Source organism: Cheilinus undulatus, linkage group 14 (genome assembly GCF_018320785.1).
Source record: "Cheilinus undulatus linkage group 14, ASM1832078v1, whole genome shotgun sequence".
In the NCBI taxonomy this organism is placed as follows: Eukaryota; Metazoa; Chordata; class Actinopteri; order Labriformes; family Labridae; genus Cheilinus; species Cheilinus undulatus.
In genome coordinates, this window is record NC_054878.1 from 34,373,021 (window position 1) to 34,391,899 (window position 18,879).

Below are 18,879 nucleotides of genomic sequence, written 5' to 3' on the forward strand. Positions count from 1 at the left end.
TTAACACCAAACCTCCTAGCAGGCAGCTCAGCGGTAGGTAATGACGGCATCATCATTGATCCCTGCTGAATAAGTTCAAACCTCCACATCAAGGCTTTCCTGTGTTTTCTGTGCAGAGAGCAGTCAGATTAAGCTCAGTGTGACGGAGAGAAGGAGACACTCTGCAGATTAGAATGCTACAGCTGCAGAGATTGAGATTTAGTTTCCATCACTGAGTGTGTGTGTGTGTGTATACATGTGTGTAGCTCTGTTTCCAACATGCAGCCACAGGCAGAGCTTTAAACCAGCGTGTTTTCCTGGCACCAGATTAGGCTTAGCCACAGCGTTTGCCAACATCTGTCTGCTATTGCCCCTGTGACACTAGCAGTCATGCAGCAATTAATCAGAGTGTTGTGATAGTGGCCTCTCGGTCACTCTGCACCTCAGGCACGGCGGAGCAGCAGGGGGGAGGGGGCAGCGTTCAAAGGGTCACCTGCTCTTGGAGGGTTTACTGTACACTCTGCTTCCTAACTACACCTGAAACCCTCATTAGTAGTTACTGTGTAGGACCAGAGCCCCTTGTTTAAACTTTATCAGATTCCTCTTTTTTCCTCATCTGTCTGTAGCTGCTCCTTTAGAGCTGATACAGTCCGAATTTCTTTCAGTATCAAATGCATACTGATGCTCTGTCACTGGATGTTGGAAAATTCAAATCAGCCACTTTGGAAATACCTGATTTAGTTTTTGAAATAAATGCAGAAATATCCAGGTGGCTTATCCCAGTTATCACAAATGTGCTGTTGAAAATTTCTGTAAATATTTACATACCCTGCTCATAAAATCTTAAATCGCTTGTCAGCCTGGCTCTGGCCTGGCTCCTCTTTTTTTCTTTTTTTTTAACTTCTGTCGTAATTTGGCTCTGTTTATATAAACATATGACTGATTATATTCTTGATATCTGTGTTTTATTGAGCAATAGTAGAGGCTTTATGACAACAGAGACAAGTTTTTCGTATAATAATGCATAGTGTGCACGTGAAGGTGGTTAAACTGTCTTTTTTGTTTTGATCAGCTGATTTTTCAACACAGCAGTTGTAGATTGTTTCCTCTTGTTCCCTTGTACTAGATCAGTTTTACTAAACCCTGCTCAACTGAAGAGCCAAATTGTCAAAAAAAAAAAAAGATGTTCCATGAGATGTTAAGCAACACCATCAGAAGTTTGTCAACTCCATAAAATATTTGTCAAATTTGTCAGATTTTTTTCAACATCAGATATTCATCAATTCCAGCAGACATTTGTCAACTTTGTCAGATTTTTTTCAACTCTGTCAGACGTTTGTCAGCTCTGTCAGACATTTGTCAACTCCATCAGATGTTTGTCAACTCTGTCAGACGTTTGTCAACTCTGTCAGACGTTCATCAACTCTGTCAGATGTTTGTCAACTCCATCAGACGTGTGTCAACTTCGTCAGATGTTTGTCAACTCCATGCAATGTTTGTAAACTCCGTAAAATGTCTGTCAATGCTGTAAAATGTTTATCAACTCTTTCAGATGTTGGTCAACAATGTCAGATATTTGTCAACTCTTTAAAATGTTTGTCAACTCCGTAAAATGTCTGTCAACACTGTAAAATGTTTGTCAACTCTGTCAGATGTTTATCGACTCCGCAAAATGTTTGTCAACTCTTTCAGATGTTGGTGAACAATGTCAGATATTCGCCAGCTCCATAAAATGTTTGTCAATTCTGTCAAATGTCTGTCAACGCTGTAAAATGTTTGTCAATTCTGTCAGATGTTTTTCAAATCTGTCAGTTATTCATCAACTCCAGCAGATGTTTGTCAACTTTGTCAGATATTCATCAACTCCATAAAATGTTTGTCAACTCCGTCAAATGTTTGTCAATTTTTTCAGATGTTGGTCAACAATGTCAGATATTCGTCAACTCCATAAAATGTGTGTCAACGCTGTAAAATGTTTGTCAACTCCATCAGACATTTGTCACCTTTGTCAGATGTTTGTCAACTCTGTCAGATGTTTGTCAACTCTGTCAGATGTTTGTCAACTCTGCCGGCCGTTTGTCAACTCTGTCAGATCTTATATTCACAGCTGAAAAGAGCGCGCTGTCGATAAAAGAATTGATAGCAGTTACGCCTATGGAATTAAAATTATAGCACTTTTTTTTTTAAATGTGCCTATCATGATAATAGTATCATTTTCTTGGTATTACAAAATTAAAAGATATACCTATTTAAATGAATATTCAGGGGTTACAACCTCCTTCTTCCCCTAAAACAAACCTGTGATGACATCTATCTACGTGCACATGGCAGACAACATTGACACTATCAATTTGTGTCCTCTGTTGCACTGATAGGAACCCATGGTAAAAATGATTTTGTTTAAAGCAAAGAAATTTCCTTATTTCACTAATTCAGTGTATATTGATTGCAAGGTGGTTTGGAGTGGATTTTTTAAATAAATCTTTTCCCCAAAAATTGTACTGGCAAAAGACTAATGTTTTTATGAAGAAAATAGTTTTAAAAGATGTATCTGAAGTTTAAGAAGTGATGAACTATGTCAGAAGGAAGCAGATCTGACGTGGTGCAGCCTGATAGTATGCGAGCTTTAGTGCTCAGTCAGACATGCAGCCACAAGGAGACAAGTAGCAGCATGATGTCGGTCATTTTAGGCAAGATGCAATCACGTGGCATTCATGTGATTGGCTTGTACAGTTTCCCATTCCTCTCCTTGACAGATGCACACACTCATATACTCACACAAATGCCAGCTGTACAGCAGGATGCCGTTTTTCAGGAGTCGAGGGAGGAGTAATCTTTGAACATCAGAAATGCCAGACACATGGAGGCAGCAGGGAAAAGTGATTACTTGAATCATACAGAATGAAAGATGGCTTTTTTTCAGTTTGTTTTAAGATGCTATCTGTCTACATTGAGATCTAAACAGGCTGTAATGAAAGCGTTACAACCATAGAGGCTTGGATTTAGTAGCAGAGGGAAAAGTTTCCTTATCAAGAGAAGCCGTTAGAAGGTAAACACCATCTTTGCCTCCGGCCTCTGTGACTGTGTCACCCTGAACTGCACAGCTTAATCACAGCTCGCTCTCACTGTTGTGGGTTCAGTTGTGTGTTCGATAAGGACTGTTTGGCTCCTGGCCTATCTGTTTGACATCCGCGAGGTTTGTGCTGTGGTGTGATATCTGGCTTGAACTCTGAGGACAGACTGTCTGCTGCTTGTGGAAATAAACGAGCTGTGTGAATATTTAGATTGTGTTGATGATGTAAGAATCCTTTAGGGATGTTTACGCCTGTTAAAGCAGAGCTAATATTACTTCCAGTTTTGTTCTGGCTTGTAGCCTCGAGCTGTCTTTTCACAACATCTGCACACTGAACATGCAGCTCTAGCAGGCTTAGATTTTTACATTCTTTGCATTTTTTAAAAAGTTACAGAATGACAGTTAATCGGAGCACAAATATGTATGTGGGTAGGGCTGTACCTGCCTCTAAATCCTGTCATATAAATAACATTTTGCTTTTAACAGAGGCTTTGTCAATCAGGATGTAGTAACACCTCACATTGCAGTTAAATCAATAAAACTATGAACTATTTATATCAATTTGAACAACATCAGCAGTAGAAATGAGTGCAATTAGCTGGCAAAACTGTTGGAAGTCAGATCCCTTTGTAATTGATACCAGAGTTAAAATTTACTATAACATAGCTGCCTGCTATCGTATTTGTCCTGAATGGCTCCTGCCTAGCTGCCCCAATACTTATGACTCCAATGTAAACAATTACTGGTAGCAACAATAGCGTCATGTAGGAACAGTACAGTTAAGCACTATTTTGATCTAGAAAATGGCGATGAAGTTTTCTAGATACTGTATCAGGTTTTTCTGGCCTATAACCGAAGTATTGAGCAGTGACAGTCAGCGCAGAAATGTTGAGTTGAGTTACCGGTACAATGCGACGCTGGTTTCCAAACATATACATGACATTTGGACTTTTTGGTGAATACAAGTATAAATTGAATTGAATCAGATGGCAAACTATCATTCCCCTAGTCCCCTTCATTTCAGGGCATGTTTTTGTTTCTATAAACAGAAAAACAAGCTTTTTTTGGGTGAGTAAATGTGCAAAATAAAAAAGGTATTATTAGTGATATTCATTTTAAGGAAAATTCATTGAAAGCCACTGACAATTATCTGATGAAAGATTCTAAGTGATGAACCAGGATGTCCTGAGTTTGTTAGCTTGATGCTAACACGGCATGGGAACTGCCTTTATCAGGATTGCAGATTTAGCATTGCTACTATTAATTTTATCTTAAGAAAAAATCATTTCCCCTAGACCAGTGGTTCTTAAAGTGGGCACACTGTCATAATGGTGAAAGAGCATAACGTCTCACTGGTGACACTACCCAGTCTGCTCACTCTCATTGGTTGTTGTGAGGATCCCTTCAGCGGCATTACGACCTAGAATTATAAATATCAAACGTGTTTGAAATTTTGTAGCCGTCAAATAATCGTGTTGAGATCACACACTTGAAGATTACTGAGACAAATAATTGTTTGCGATGAGCCTCCCCTCGGAATATGCCCCCAGGATAGTTGGGGGACGCAAATCTGACCCTGTGAAACCCTGTAGTGTGTGGCCACCGTAGGTGATGGTTGCTGCTGTTTCTAAAAGAAAAATTGAGGTTTTGTGTTGAAGTAAATGGCAAAAAAACAAGAAAGTTGTCGGCAAAAAATGTAACATGTTGATGTGTACAGTGAGGGAAAGGGGGACCTCATCTGCCCAAGGGGGGCCCTGGCCAAAATGTATGGGAACCACAGCCCTAGATAATGCTATGTTAAGTAGATTGAGTGTCACTGGACATTCCTGCTTTCCTCTCTTGTGTTATTTTTTGGCAGTTAGCAAACAGCTTTAAGATGCACTTCAGCCACGTCTGCTACTGGCACCACATTAAAACGAGTTCCTGTAGAAAATAATGAAAAAGTGCTTTTAAATCAACTTCTGTTTAAATATTTTAAAGAATTGACCATCCCGATTATGAAAGGAATAATTTGCTTTTTCATGCTTATAAGAATTAGGAAAAATGTGATAAAATAATACTTGAACCCAGAATACTGCCCTTTATTGTACTGTGAGTGTAACGTATTGTATCATCACAATTTCAAAGTTTTTTCACTGATACAACGAAAATCAAAAAACAATATTACCTGTTTTGATACTGCAGCAACAAAAACTAAAGTAGGAAATCTTTTTCTCTGATAATCAAAAGTGGCAGCAAACACTGTAGATTCTATAGGCATGTTTCCCTAAAATACTCCCTCAAAATATCAGTCTCCAGTGTCCTCAGGGACCTCTCAAAAACGTTGGGAAATGAAACAAGACTTCGGCAGACCTGTGTGCATCGGAAGGGGACTCTGGTTTCCTTTGTTAAAGCCTGAGCCCTCTTCTCTCCTGAGATAATGAAGATAATTCCACATCACTCTCTGTGTGATGACCGTTATCAGGGCTGCTCAGTAATTTGAGTCAGTGACAATTTCTGGATGCAGGAGGAGGCCTTTAATGAGATTCGCTAGAGGTGTTGGCTTGCAACAGCGTGTAGTTTACTAGCGATGGCACTCCCCTGTTTGGTGCGCTCCCAGTGTGACTTGGAAAGAGATGAAATTGGAAGAAACAGATACCCCCCCCCTGGTATTCTGCAGCATTTTCTGGACCTTGCAGTGATGCACAGAATGCAGTGGAATACAGGAAAAACAGCAGAGCTTTGCTTTATGAGGGAGCGTTGACACTGAAAATGGAAAGCTGTATAACATTTTATTCATGGATTGAATCCTAGGGCTGCAGCTTTTCACTTCTCGTGCCTTTGGGTTTGCTGAGAAGTCTGTTATATTTATGCAGAGTGCAAGATCATTTCTAATGAGTTTCTTTCTAATATTTGTTATCCATTCTGTCCACTATTGGATGGATAAAAAAAATGTTTGCTTTTTTCTTACAGCAGAAAAAGTTTGACTAGTTTTTGGCCTACAGCTCAAAATGTTTATCAAATGCAGCTCATTATTTCTTATATTTACACCATAGAAATTGCATGATTTAATCAATGTCACTCATTCCTCTTATTCTTTCTTGCAGGTTCTTGTTTTGGAGAGTACAAGAAGATTTCAAAGCCCATCTCTGAAGGAATTTCTGACAAGGGATGAGAAAATGAGTACATCTCTGGTAGAAGCAACAGGCCCTCCCAACATTTTCAAATAGCCACCTTGCGACCTGTGAGCAGTCATGCCTTTCCTGCATCTCCTGACGAGGGTAACCCCTCTACAGATGTGGGAATACTTCCTGACATAGATAAGAAAAAGGTGAACCTAACATTCGAAATGGCTTTGGATTATATGAGCTTTAACACATTAGAATATGCATTAGATTCAGATGAGGCTGAACCTTTAGCTGTTATCCAGAGGACTGTTTAAGGAGAGGAAAAAACAGCCTCTGATGACCTTTCAAGAAGGACAGAGCTACAGCCCAGCTTTGATGATTTAGTATCCATCCTGCTGCCGTGCTGACAAGGTCGTACCATGGCTGCTGCTGATCCCCATAGCTACGGTTCCCTGGTGGGAAGAGGAGCCGACTGAGAGAGTCAACAATGCAGCGTAACGGTGGAGGAGTTGGTGCCGGTGGCCAGCCATGGGTGTTGCGGCGTGTGAGACTCACGTGGCTCAGTTTTATGCTATTCTTCATCCTGGTCTTCTTCCCACTCATTGCCCATTACTACCTCACCACCATAGACGAAGCTGGAGGTCCTGACAAGCGCATCTTTGGGCCGCGGCCTGGTGGTGAGCTGTGCGAGGCCAAACATGTGCAGGACCTGTGCCGAATTCGGGAGTCAGTCAGCGAGGAGCTGTTGCAGCTGGAAGCCAAGAGGCAGGAGCTCAACGGGGAGATCGCCCGACTCAACCTGCGCATTGAAGCCTGTAAGCGCAGTATTGACAGCGCCAAGCAGGATCTGCTGCAACTCAAGAATGTTATTAGCCAAACAGAGCATTCCTATAAAGAACTTATGGCTCAGAACCAGCCCAAGCTCTCGTTGCCAGTCAGGTTGCTCCCAGACAAGGAGGATCCAGGACTGCCACCACCAAAGTCGGCACGCACCTGCCGCCTGCGCTCCTGCTTTGACTATGCACGGTGCCCTCTTACGTCAGGGTTTCCTGTGTATGTATACGACACAAGTTCCTATCCATGGGGGGAGTATCTTGACCCTCTGGTGAAGCAGGCATTTGCAGCAGCAGTTAAGAGCAACATTTATGTGACTGATAACCCAAGCATTGCCTGTTTGTATTTGGTGCTGGTAGGGGAGCTCCAGGAGTCCTCTTCTGCACTTCCACCTCCTTCAGAGCTAGAAAAACAACTTAAAGCTCTTCCTTACTGGAGATCTGATGGACATAACCATGTTCTGGTGCATCTGTCTCGAAAGTCCATGACACAGAACTTCCTGTACAATGTGAGCACAGGACGGGCGGCAGTTGCTCAGTCCACGTTCTTGGAGCAGCAGTACCGTGAGGGCTTTGACTTGGTGGTCTCCCCGCTGGTTCATGCCCTCTCAGAACCAAACTTTTTAGAGGTGCCACCTCAAGTTCCTGTTAAGAGGAAATACCTCTTCACCTTCCAAGGGGAGAAGGTGGAGTCACTGAGGAGCAGCTTACAGGAGACACCTCCTCAGTCTTTTGAGGAGGAAATGGAAGGAGACCCACCAGCCGACTATGATGATCGCATTATTGGTACCCTAAAGGCAGTGCAGGACAGCCACTTGGATCAAGTGCTGGTGGAGTTCACCTGCAAGAACCCGCGGCCAAGTTTGCCAACTGAGTGGGCTCTTTGTGGAGAGAGGGAGGACAGGCTGGAGGTGCTCAAGGCTTCAACTTTTGCCTTGGTGATCGCTCCAGGTGATGGGCAGGTTGTGGCATCCGCAGGCTGTGGGATGAGGCTTTTTGAGGCCCTTGAGGTAGGGACCATCCCAGTCGTATTGGGGGACCACTCCAGACTACCTTATCACCATTTTATTCGATGGAGTGAAGCTGCCATCATAGTCCCTAAGCCTCGTGTCACAGAGCTACACTTCCTGCTGCGCAGCCTATCAGACAATGACATGTTAGCCATGAGGCGGCAGGGCCGCTTTCTGTGGGAGACCTACTTCTCCACCTCTGAAAATGTTCTTAACACCCTCTTGGCCAGCATCAGAACCAGCATCCAGGTTCCTGCTGCACCCATAAAAGAAGAGCCTGCTCAAGAGATTCCTCACAAGGCAGGGAAACTGGCGGGGACTGATGCCAATCTGGCTGACAACGGTGATCTGGATTTGGGTCCTGTTGAGACTGAACCCCCCTACGCCTCTCCACGCTTTCTCCGTAACTTCACATACACAGCTGTAGACACCTATAGAGCATGGAACCGTGCTCCTGGGCCTTTCCATCTGTTTCCTCACACTCCCCTGGACCCCGTGCTCCCCTCTGAGGCCAAATTTCTCGGCTCAGGTACCGGTTTCAGGCCTATTGGTGGAGGCACAGGAGGCTCAGGGAAGGAGTTCCAGGCAGCTTTAGGAGGGAATGTGCCCAGAGAACAGTTCACTGTGGTCATGTTGACATATGAGAGAGAGGAAGTGCTGATGAACTCTCTGGAGAGGTTGAACGGACTGCCGTATCTCAACAAGGTGGTGGTGGTGTGGAACTCGCCCAAGCCTCCTTCAGATGATCTACTTTGGCCAGACATTGGCCTGCCCATTGTGGTGAGTGCATAGAAATGGTTTATCTCCTTAGCACCTTTACATTTCTCTTTCAGCATGTCTCTGAAATGCATGAACAGGAGTTTGTAACTGTTTCTTCAGTGCCAATTTGGTTCATAGTTTAAGTCCTTTACCAATGTGTTGTCTGGATCAGAGCACCTTTGAAAATCTCCAAAAGCCCATGAAAGTTAGCACAGCTTTACTTAAAGAGATGTGAAGAAGTCTGACACCCATGAATAATACAATTTGTGCTTTGAATTGGGTCTGGAAAAAAATAAAGTATTCATGTGGTTTGTAGTTGCTCCATTAGTTTGTGACGGAGAAAGGACTAGTGGTAAGCTTTGTGTTTGTCAGTGTTAAAAATGTTTGGCATCAAAATGGATGGGGCCATGTGGCAACTGTATGCAGCCTTAGGACAACCTAAAGCAGTTAAAGTTATTCATGAAATACTGAGGATATGCTCATTTATTAAATAAAAGTGAGATGCTGAGCACAGTTTAATGCTTACTATTGAACTGGCACAGACAAGATTTATCACTCTTATCAGGGAATATTTCAACAGGGTTATTTTAAGATATTTAAGCTTCTTAGGTCCCTTTTCTAGTCTGCTGAATTGAACTTACATTTGCCATGTGACCAGCATGAATGTTGCTGTGTTACTTGGATGTGTAAATGATACAATGTTTGCTTACAGTTCAACATACAGCTCTTTCCTGAAGCCTCAAATTGGCTGACAAATCATTTGGTTCAGCTTCTATGTAGGTCAGGTAGAAATTCTTGAGATTTTATCAACCATACTGACTTGAATGCTGAGAGTTGGTATGTTTCTCAAAAGTTTTCTCAAGTGTCTTTACTGACCACGGTTTTTGTCCTTCACCTGCAGGTTGTCCGTACAGAAAAGAACAGTCTAAACAACCGCTTCCTGCCATGGGACGCTGTGGAAACAGAGGCCATCCTGTCGATAGATGATGATGCTCATCTCCGGCACGATGAGATCATGTTTGGGTTCAGGTATGTAAAACAACAATGCATAATCACTAAACCAAAATTACCTTTTAGTCAGAACACTTTGACCTCTGGTTAAGTTGTAAATTATCCTTATATGCCATTACACACACACACACACACAGTGTGTACAAGATGCATTCATTCACCTTGGCGTCTTAAATGTTTTACTGCCTTAAAATATTGATTTATATTGGATTTAATCTGGGCTTTAAATCGGCCACCCCAGAGCTTTAATTTTGTTGTCTTTAAACTATTTCTGTGTCGCTTTCGCTGAATGCTTCGGATCATTATCTTAATGGAAAATAAATCTTCCAAGCCATAGTTCTCTTGCATCCTGAATCAGATCATCGTCTAGGATGTTCCTATATTTTGCTGCATTCATTTTGGCCTCTACCCTTACAAGCCTTCCAGGGCAAACTGCTGAGAAACATCCCCACAGCATGATGCTGCTACCACCGTGCTTCACAGTGGGGATGGTGTGTTTGTGGTGATGCGCAGTGTTTGGTGTCGGCCAAACATAGCGTCTTATCTGATGGCCAGAAAGCCGTCTTGTCAGACCAAAGAACTTTTTTCCACTTGACCACTGAGTCTCCCACAGGCCTTTTGGTGAACTCTACCCCATATTTAAAGGGTTTTCTCCAACAGTGGATTTCTCTTTGCTGCTCTCTCATAAAGTTTTGACTGGTGAAGAACCCAGGCAACAGTTTTTGTATGCAGTCTCCCATCTCAGCTACTGACGCTTGTAACTGAAGCTGTATCGGAGGCCTCTCTCACTAGTCTCCTTCTTGCATGGTTACTCAGTCCTCAGTGAGGACGGCCTGATCTAGGCAGATTTTTACATTTGCCATATTCTTTCATTTCTTGATGATGGATTTAACTGAACTCCAGTGCTTTGGATTTTTTTGTATCTATCCCCTGACTTGTGCTTTTCAACAACCTTTTCTCTAAATTGCTTGGAGTGTTCTTTTGTCGTCACGGTGTAATGACAGCCAGAAATACTGATTAACAAGTGACGGGACCTTCCAGACACAGGTGCCTTTATTCTACAATCACTGGACTCAGGTGATCCCTATTTCACGGATTGTGACATTCCTAGCACCAGTTGGCCTCTGTTTAATTTGGTCAGTCACTTGAAAGAGGGAGAAAATGTATGTAGTCATTTATTTTTTATTGCATATTTTTATTTAATTGACATTACTTTGTAGGAATCCGTTTTCACTTTGACATCAAAAAGAGTTTTTTTGTATTTTTTTGTCAAAAAGGCAAATTTTATTGACCATGACTATATAAAATCAATAAAAGGGTAAAACATCCAAGGGGGTGAATACTTTTATAGACACTGTACAGAGTTTTTGTTGGTCATGAAACAGTCTGAAACTGATGTCTTTATATAACCTACAAAAGCAGGCAAAACCATCATCAACAAGGTAGAAAATGTACATTTATATAGATTTCTCGTTTGTTTGGGTGTGTGGGTGTGTTAGCACTGCCACAGGGAAGGTGTCAGACAAGAATGCTACCAAAAGAACCTTTTTAACATTTTACATGGTGGCGATTCTCAGTGAGTAATGCATTTGACTTTTGCAGTTTTTCACAAATGTTTCCAGGAATCGATGCTCAGTTACAAATTCTTACTGTGTCAAAACTGTCAGATTTCTTAAAAATGAAACACAGAAGAGCACAATCACTTCCTCACTTCTCAAAAATTATTTGTTCTTCCAAAACACAGCTTCTTTATGCCTATGTCTTGCAGAGCATGAGATAAATTCTGATGTGATCAATGCATAAACAATCAGCAACTGTGAACGTTCTGTATGTTTTAGCTTCATGAAGCAACGTTACAGTTTATTTTTAAATGTAGAAGTGTGCGGTTGTAGTTCCCCTTTATCTTCATGTTTTTTTGCAAAATAGCATTTGTAGTGAATGGTAATGCATCATAAATATTAGCCATTTTATGAAGGGTGCAACAAAGCTGAGTATTTTAATCCCAGGTGCACTCAACAGCCACTTATCTGGTATATCTATTCAACTACCTTTTAACAAATATCCAGTCAGCCAATGACATGGCAGCAACCAATGCATTAAAGCAGATGCTGAGCATCAGAACGGGGAGTAAAGGTGATTTAAGTCCTTTAAATCAATCAAACTAAATTTATATAGCACCTTTCAAACAAACTCAATTGCATTTCAAAGTACTTTACAAGATAGCACAAAAATGATTGACAAAAAGATAGAACAATCAGAGGATTGAGAGACTAATGCACACCAATATTGGTTGAATAAAATACTAATAATAAAAATGGGTGATTGAAAGAAGGAACAATTAAAATAATAATTGCAAGAATTAAAAGTTAAAAGAAAAAAATGAAATGAATTTTAAAAAACGGTGTCTAAAATATAATACAACAATAACTAAAGATTACTTAAAAATATAAAATGATTTAATGCCTATAGAAGTAGATAGAAAGAGTTGGGATAGTCATAATAAGAGAGGTATATAATATAAAAATAATTTAATGTTGAAAATGATATGAAATGTGACATTAGTTGTAAAATTAAATATTAGCAGGTTTAATAATAAAAACATGAGATCATAAAGTACTGCATAAAAGCTAGAGTGAATAAAAGAGTTTTTAACTTGTGTTAAAGTGTGTCAATATTCACAGCTATTCTCAGACTCTCTGGAAGGCTGTTCAACCATCTTGGACTGTAGCAGCCAAAAGCAGAAGCAGAACAACGTTTTTGTTCTGCTCTGTGGTCTGGAGCAAGGCCACATAGTGCTTTATAAACCAATGAAAGTATTTTGAAATCAGTACGAAAACTAACAGATGACCGGTGTAAGGTTTAGAAAATTGGTGTGATGTAAGCTTTGCCCTTGTATTTTTTTTCCTTTGCCATTGGGTTTTGTGTTGCCTTGTTGTTGAAATGTACTAAAGGAATAAACTTTGTCAGTACTGGTGCTGCAGAATTTTGAATGAATCAAAGCTGACTTGTAGTATTCTTAGGTATGCCAGAAAAGAGAAAATTGCAGTTGTCTGGCCTGTTATAAAACAATGCATTAGTCTCTGTTTGAACTCCGTTGTACTCAGAGTGACTCTGTGACTGTTTAGTGGTCATCAGAATGACTCTGTGACTGTTGAGTTGCCATCAGAGTGACTCTGTGACTGTTGAGTTGCCATCAGTGACCCTGTGACTGTTTAGTGGCCAGCAGAGTGAGACTGTGACTTTTGAGTGGTTATCAGAGTGGCCCTTTATCACATGTCTCTCCCCACTCTCTTCCCTGTTTCCAAGTCTATCCACTGTCCTCCTCTATCTAATAAAGGCACGAAAAGGCCCAAAAATAAATCTTAAAAAAAAAAAAATGGATTGTATTGTCAGGCAGTAAATAATTCAACAGAATTTTATAGATACTTTGTCCAAACCTAGACATATTTTAAATTAGTAAAGCTATTCCTAAGGAAAGGCTCTGTGATGAAACACCTTGAAAGAAAAGGGAAATTTTCTCCTACAGAATGGAAAATGTCCCCAAAAATTCTGCAGGAGCATCAGACCAAGAAACTAAAGCAGCCACTGGAGAGTGAACCAGACGAAATAAAAAGGACGCATGCTGCTGGAGCCTTGTGTTTATGATTCATTTGCTAATGCTGTACTTAGATAAGCTCAACTTGAAGGCCATGTTTAAACCAATTAAATGATCAAGTAGGCTGTAATGTTATTTTTATGCACCACCCCTCCCTCCACCGGTCTTGTCTGTGACATGGCGCTGCAGCAGCTTGTCCAGGCAGGCAGAAATTGGCTCAGAGTTTGAGTGTGAACGGGGTCATTTGTCAGGAATTATCTCAAACTCCCCCAGAATTACCCAGGAATGTTTCTTCACCTCCACTTTCTGCTAAGAGGAAGCATTACACTGCTGCTGAAACTGCTACACACGAGTACTTACAGAAACTAGATGCCTCTCTGAGAGTTCTTGCATCTTCTGCGTGTGGAGGAGGATTTCTAGTAACATTTCTAATCTGAGCGACTGGAAAGCATTTGTTAATGTAAGACTGTCTGCAGTAACTGGGCTACAGTATGCATAAATATGTGCCAAGAGTGACATTGTGGTTTTAAATATCTTAATAAAACTGTCACATTTTGCAGAAGAAGACAACAGAATGGTTATTTAATTGCTCCCGAGAGGCAAATAGCTGTCACATTGCTTGTGTGGATGACAAGTTGAAACAGATGGACGAAAAAGCACGGCATATGCACAGACAGACGATTGGAAACCAAACTACTGTTCATAAAAAGTATCACAACCACAGAACATTTATTAATCCTGTCTTAATTATTTCTAAATGAGAAGTTTTGCTTACTTTATGTCTTGCAGAGTGTGGCGTGAGGCCAGAGATCGTATCGTAGGGTTTCCTGGAAGGTATCACGCATGGGACGTCAACCATCAGTCCTGGCTTTATAACTCCAACTACTCATGTGAGCTCTCCATGGTCCTGACAGGAGCTGCTTTCTTCCATAAGGTCAGATCTTGTACTCTACATTTAAAATAAATAACATTTTGACATACTGATTGATTTCCCGCCTCACAGCCTCATCATTAACATGTCTGTTGATGTTTTCATATAGTACTATGCCTACCTGTACTCCTACGTGATGCCCCAAGCCATCAGAGACATGGTAGACGAGTACATCAACTGTGAGGACATCGCCATGAACTTCCTGGTCTCTCACATCACTCGCAAACCTCCCATCAAGGTCAGTTATAGAGCATCTGCACGCTCTGCATCCCCCTCAGGCCTCTGTGTATTTCTATTTCTGCCCACTTAACCCTCACCATTACTCAAAGTGACATGTCCAATATTCCACACAAATTATAAATCAACAACACAACATCGAATTCACCCTGCTTTTTTTATGCCTGGAGTTTTTATTGGAAGCACATTTATGACCAGAGTGCATATTTATGGCTAGACAAATAATTACAGCAATCAAGCCTGGGAAGCTGTTGGAACAGAAAAGTCATTGCAGTCTTCAGTTTAAGTTCTTTTTGATTTAGCAGCATGTTAATATTCAGGGTGTTTCAGAGGGGAATTAAGGACGTCTTTTGATGGAGAGTGTTTCATGACAGCAATTTCACTGCAAGGAATAAGCCTTGTGAATAATGAATTTGGGGCAAGTTTGAATGTTGAGTCCTAAATATCGAGGGGCTTTTTCTCCACATTTCTCTTAGACAAATAAAACTGAAAATTAATTGCTCTATATATGTCTCGGGTGCTGATTTAACAACATTCAAAATCAGCTTTAGGGGTGTTTATCCTTCTCTTCATTTATTATTTCGCTGAGATTTTATTAGTTCTAGCTGCTGAGATAATTAAGCTTAAATTAGGTCCTAGAGTTGGTTTGATAGGCCGACTATCTGAATTATAAATTTCTTAGACTGATTTGTTTTTTAAACAGGAATCATGTCAGTTGTACTATATGACGACAAAGAAAAAGTCTTAATCCTTAAATCCAAGCGAAAACACATGTGTATGAAAGCCTTAAGGGGACGTGCATTCATTTAAAAAAATTAATTTACCCAGTTTTCTTGTGACGCATGCAATTTTAGTTTGCATGATAATTATTCCATTTTGACTGTTATCTCAAGGCTTATTTATCCTGCTCTCAATGTGACACTGTTATGTTAATTTCTCAAGAACTCAAGAAAGGGCTGCAGTCAACCTATTATCATGAGAAAAACAACATTATTCTGAGATGATGTGATGAGTAAGTAAAGACCTAGAGCAATAGTTTTTTAACCTTTTTTTTCCAAGGCACATGTAAGATCAAGACAGAAATCTCAAGTTACACCATATCAATACAAAACAGCCTCTTTAAATCAGGTTACAGTGATTAAACTAGTCAAGTTATAGTGATAACATATGGTGGTACAAAATCCCATGACACAGCTAGACTACACTCACTACACCATTTCAGAAACATAGCCATTTTAAAGATGTAAACCTAAACAAAATTATTTTCTTTTAGGTATTGATAACGATGTGGATGGGCACTCTGAACCAAACCATTTGGAAAGTAATGTCAGACGTCAGGATGCTAGAAAAAAAGTAGATACAAATTGCAATGGAAAACATTTAAATAATTGTGAACAATGTAGAAGTGGGCCATAAATGGCAAAAGAGGTCCAAAGTGGCAAAAAAGTGATGAAAGTGGGTCAAAAATAGAAGACATCAAGGCATCAGGGTCATCTAGCCTCTCTGAGAGGGCCTAAGTATTTGAAAAAATAGTATTTAAAGTTTAAGTAAACCCCTGGCTCAGCGCTAACTCCACCTACTTTAGAAGTTTAAAAATTCACAAAAAATTTGCAGTTTGGTACCAAGAGGAGAGAGGGGAAAAGAACAGGGTTTTCCAGATGAAGCAGGAGTGACAGTGACTCCCCTTGCCAGAAAGTGACACAGAGTCCCGCAGCACTGCTGCCTCAGAGCGATCTTTTGAGGCTGAGGCGGTGCAGGATGGGAGTGGTCTCTGAATGGTAAAGTTGGCTAGAACCAGTAGCATTCTGCCTTTTATATAAAGTTCACATAGGCCACACCTTTGCAGAAAAAATGTTTCAAAGCAGATGTCCGTTTGAGCTAATTAAAGCCATAAAATGGAGATTTTTTTTATCCATTTGGTGCAAATGTCAGAAATAACACCAGCATTTATCTGTTTTATCATAGTTCAGTCAGATACTTCGGTGTACAGGGTAAGGGGAATATTTCTGAATAATATTTTCTGGCTTTTGGTGGTGTATTTCATAAAGACATGATTGTTCTTCACTGCCCAGGGCGCCTCACATCACATGACTAGGGCTGGACTTTTTTTATAAGACAAGACCTTTGTAGCTTCTTAATTTTTGCTTCAGTGCTCTAATTGTAGCCTACTTCCACAGTACTATAGGCTGCTTTTCATGCTTTGAGGGATGAGGGGTCGGAGTGTAAGAATACACTCTTGTCATCCTGCAGCAGCATTTTGCTGTCCATTACCTCATGAATAAATGACCAAAAATACTTGATACTGTACAGCCAACAACACACAGATTTACTGACTATCTCCATGTCTCTTTCTAAGGTAACATCACGTTGGACTTTCCGCTGCCCCGGCTGCCCCCAGGCCCTCTCACATGACGACTCCCATTTCCACGAACGCCACAAGTGCATCAACTTCTTCGTCAAGGTGTACGGCTACATGCCGCTACTGTACACGCAGTTTCGTGTGGACTCTGTGCTTTTTAAGACTCGTTTACCCCATGACAAAACCAAGTGCTTCAAGTTCATCTAGCATCCAGCTGAGCAGCCCAGCAAAGAGCCCAAAGCAAAGTGGACTGAAGGAGAGGATTTATTCAAAAGAACAGCCGCTCCCACAGAGAGCCGTGATGAAGATGGATGGACAGACTGTCAGGTTAAAAGCACAGGAGGAAAGTTTCTTGGTTGGGATTTGCCTCGGGGAGAAAAGACAAGTTAACTTTAAAAGCTGTTGGCTTGTGGTCTCATCCACAGCTCTCCTGAAAATTTGAAGAGTGGAAGCTGAAAGGAACCACTGCCAACAAAATTAGCCTTTTCAGTGGATGTCACTCGTCCTTTTTCATGTCCTGCAATCATGCTCTTCATCAACCACTACAGATGTCATTTGCACCTCTCGACGCCCTGCTGAGGAAAGAGGGCGCTTGTACACAGTGTACAGAAACTCTCACTGAACCCTACCTGACAATGGAGCGATCAGTTACTGAATCACTGACAGACTGATGTCAGGCTGCATTCACAGAAGTGGCGAGAGGAGAAGTGGCGAAGGCACACAGCTGCCACTGCGCTTTTTGTTTTTCATTTTACAGTTACAAACTGTACTTCTTGTACATGAGAGAAGCACTGATGGTCAGAAGTATTTTATTGAACATTTTCTTTTTTAAAAATGTCGTTTAAATGTGTAAAAATCTCTTTATGTGGAATGAACACTTTTCAGAACCTCTGCCTGTGGGAGATCAGACGCAGACATGATAGTCTGAGGAACAGACAGGACCTCGATCCAAACATGTTCAGTAGATTTTAGCGTTCAAGAAGGAATTCACTTCAGCGGTCACCATAATGCCTCGAATTTATCATGAAAACCAGCCACCGTTTTGTCATTTAGTTATGCTTACAGGATCTGTTAAAATGGCCATTTTTTATGGTATAGGGTGTTTAGGGTGTAGTCACATTTTAAATGTAATAATATCAAGCAACAAACCATTATGATGTCCCTTAATCAAGTGCAACAAAGTCAAGAAAAACAGCTGCCAAAAGCAACAAGTAGTAGTTTTGGATGTCTGATCGATGTTGTAACTCAAAGAAAAATCAAGTTAAATGTTTCTTAGAATTATGGTAAAAATGTTAACTTTGAAGGGAAAAGTTTAACATTTTGGGAAGTATGTTTATTTGCTGTTTTGCAGTGCATAGGATGAGAATTTGGTCCTCAAGCAGATCTGTCTTGAAACATGAAGCTTCAGCCTGATGCCGGTTAGCCTAACCTTCCCCAGCTCTGACTGAAAGTTACAAAATCTGCCTACCAGCAAATCAGAAGCACATTCACTTTAATCCACAAAAATGTTAAACATGCTACCCCATTGTTTAGCTAAGCTACATCAACTAGCAGCAGGATGTTGTGATCACGAGAGCATAAACAGCCAAAGCAAATAAGCATATTCCCCAACGTTTTAAACTTTTCTTTCATATATTGCCAGGTCTGGTTTTGCAGTAGAAGTGTTACATATTTCCTGCCATTGTCATTTCACCTTTCTGTGTAGAACCTACAAAGCTCAGACAGAAATGTCACTTTACAGTGTCGCCATATTGGTTTCACTTTGTGTTTTTTTTTTTTTTACCATTGCTTAATGAATGTTTTCTTTGCCAAATAGGTACGATGTCTGCTGCTTTACAGTATAATTTGCAGGGTGCAAAGTGTGAATGAATGCTAAAGGGGTCCAGTTTGGTTCACCCGTATCCACTCTGCATGGTACTTTACCAGGAGTCGATACATTGGAGCCCTGTCTTATCATGTATTATAAATCCAAAGTTTTTATTTGA

At 40.8% G+C, this 18,879-nt stretch overlaps 1 protein-coding gene across 2 annotated transcripts in view; it reads left to right on the forward strand.

Moving 5' to 3' along the window:
- extl3 (exostosin-like glycosyltransferase 3) overlaps positions 1-18,879 on the forward strand; it is a 57,783-nt gene extending 38,904 nt beyond the window's left edge. For both annotated transcript variants that reach the window (XM_041805450.1, XM_041805451.1), the window contains exons 2-6: positions 6,139-8,782; positions 9,663-9,790; positions 14,157-14,301; positions 14,408-14,536; positions 16,892-18,879. In XM_041805450.1, the coding sequence (XP_041661384.1) occupies positions 6,647-8,782; positions 9,663-9,790; positions 14,157-14,301; positions 14,408-14,536; positions 16,892-17,101 (2,748 nt within the window). In that variant the 5' untranslated portion in view covers positions 6,139-6,646 and the 3' untranslated portion in view covers positions 17,102-18,879. The remainder of the gene's footprint in view (positions 1-6,138; positions 8,783-9,662; positions 9,791-14,156; positions 14,302-14,407; positions 14,537-16,891) is intronic.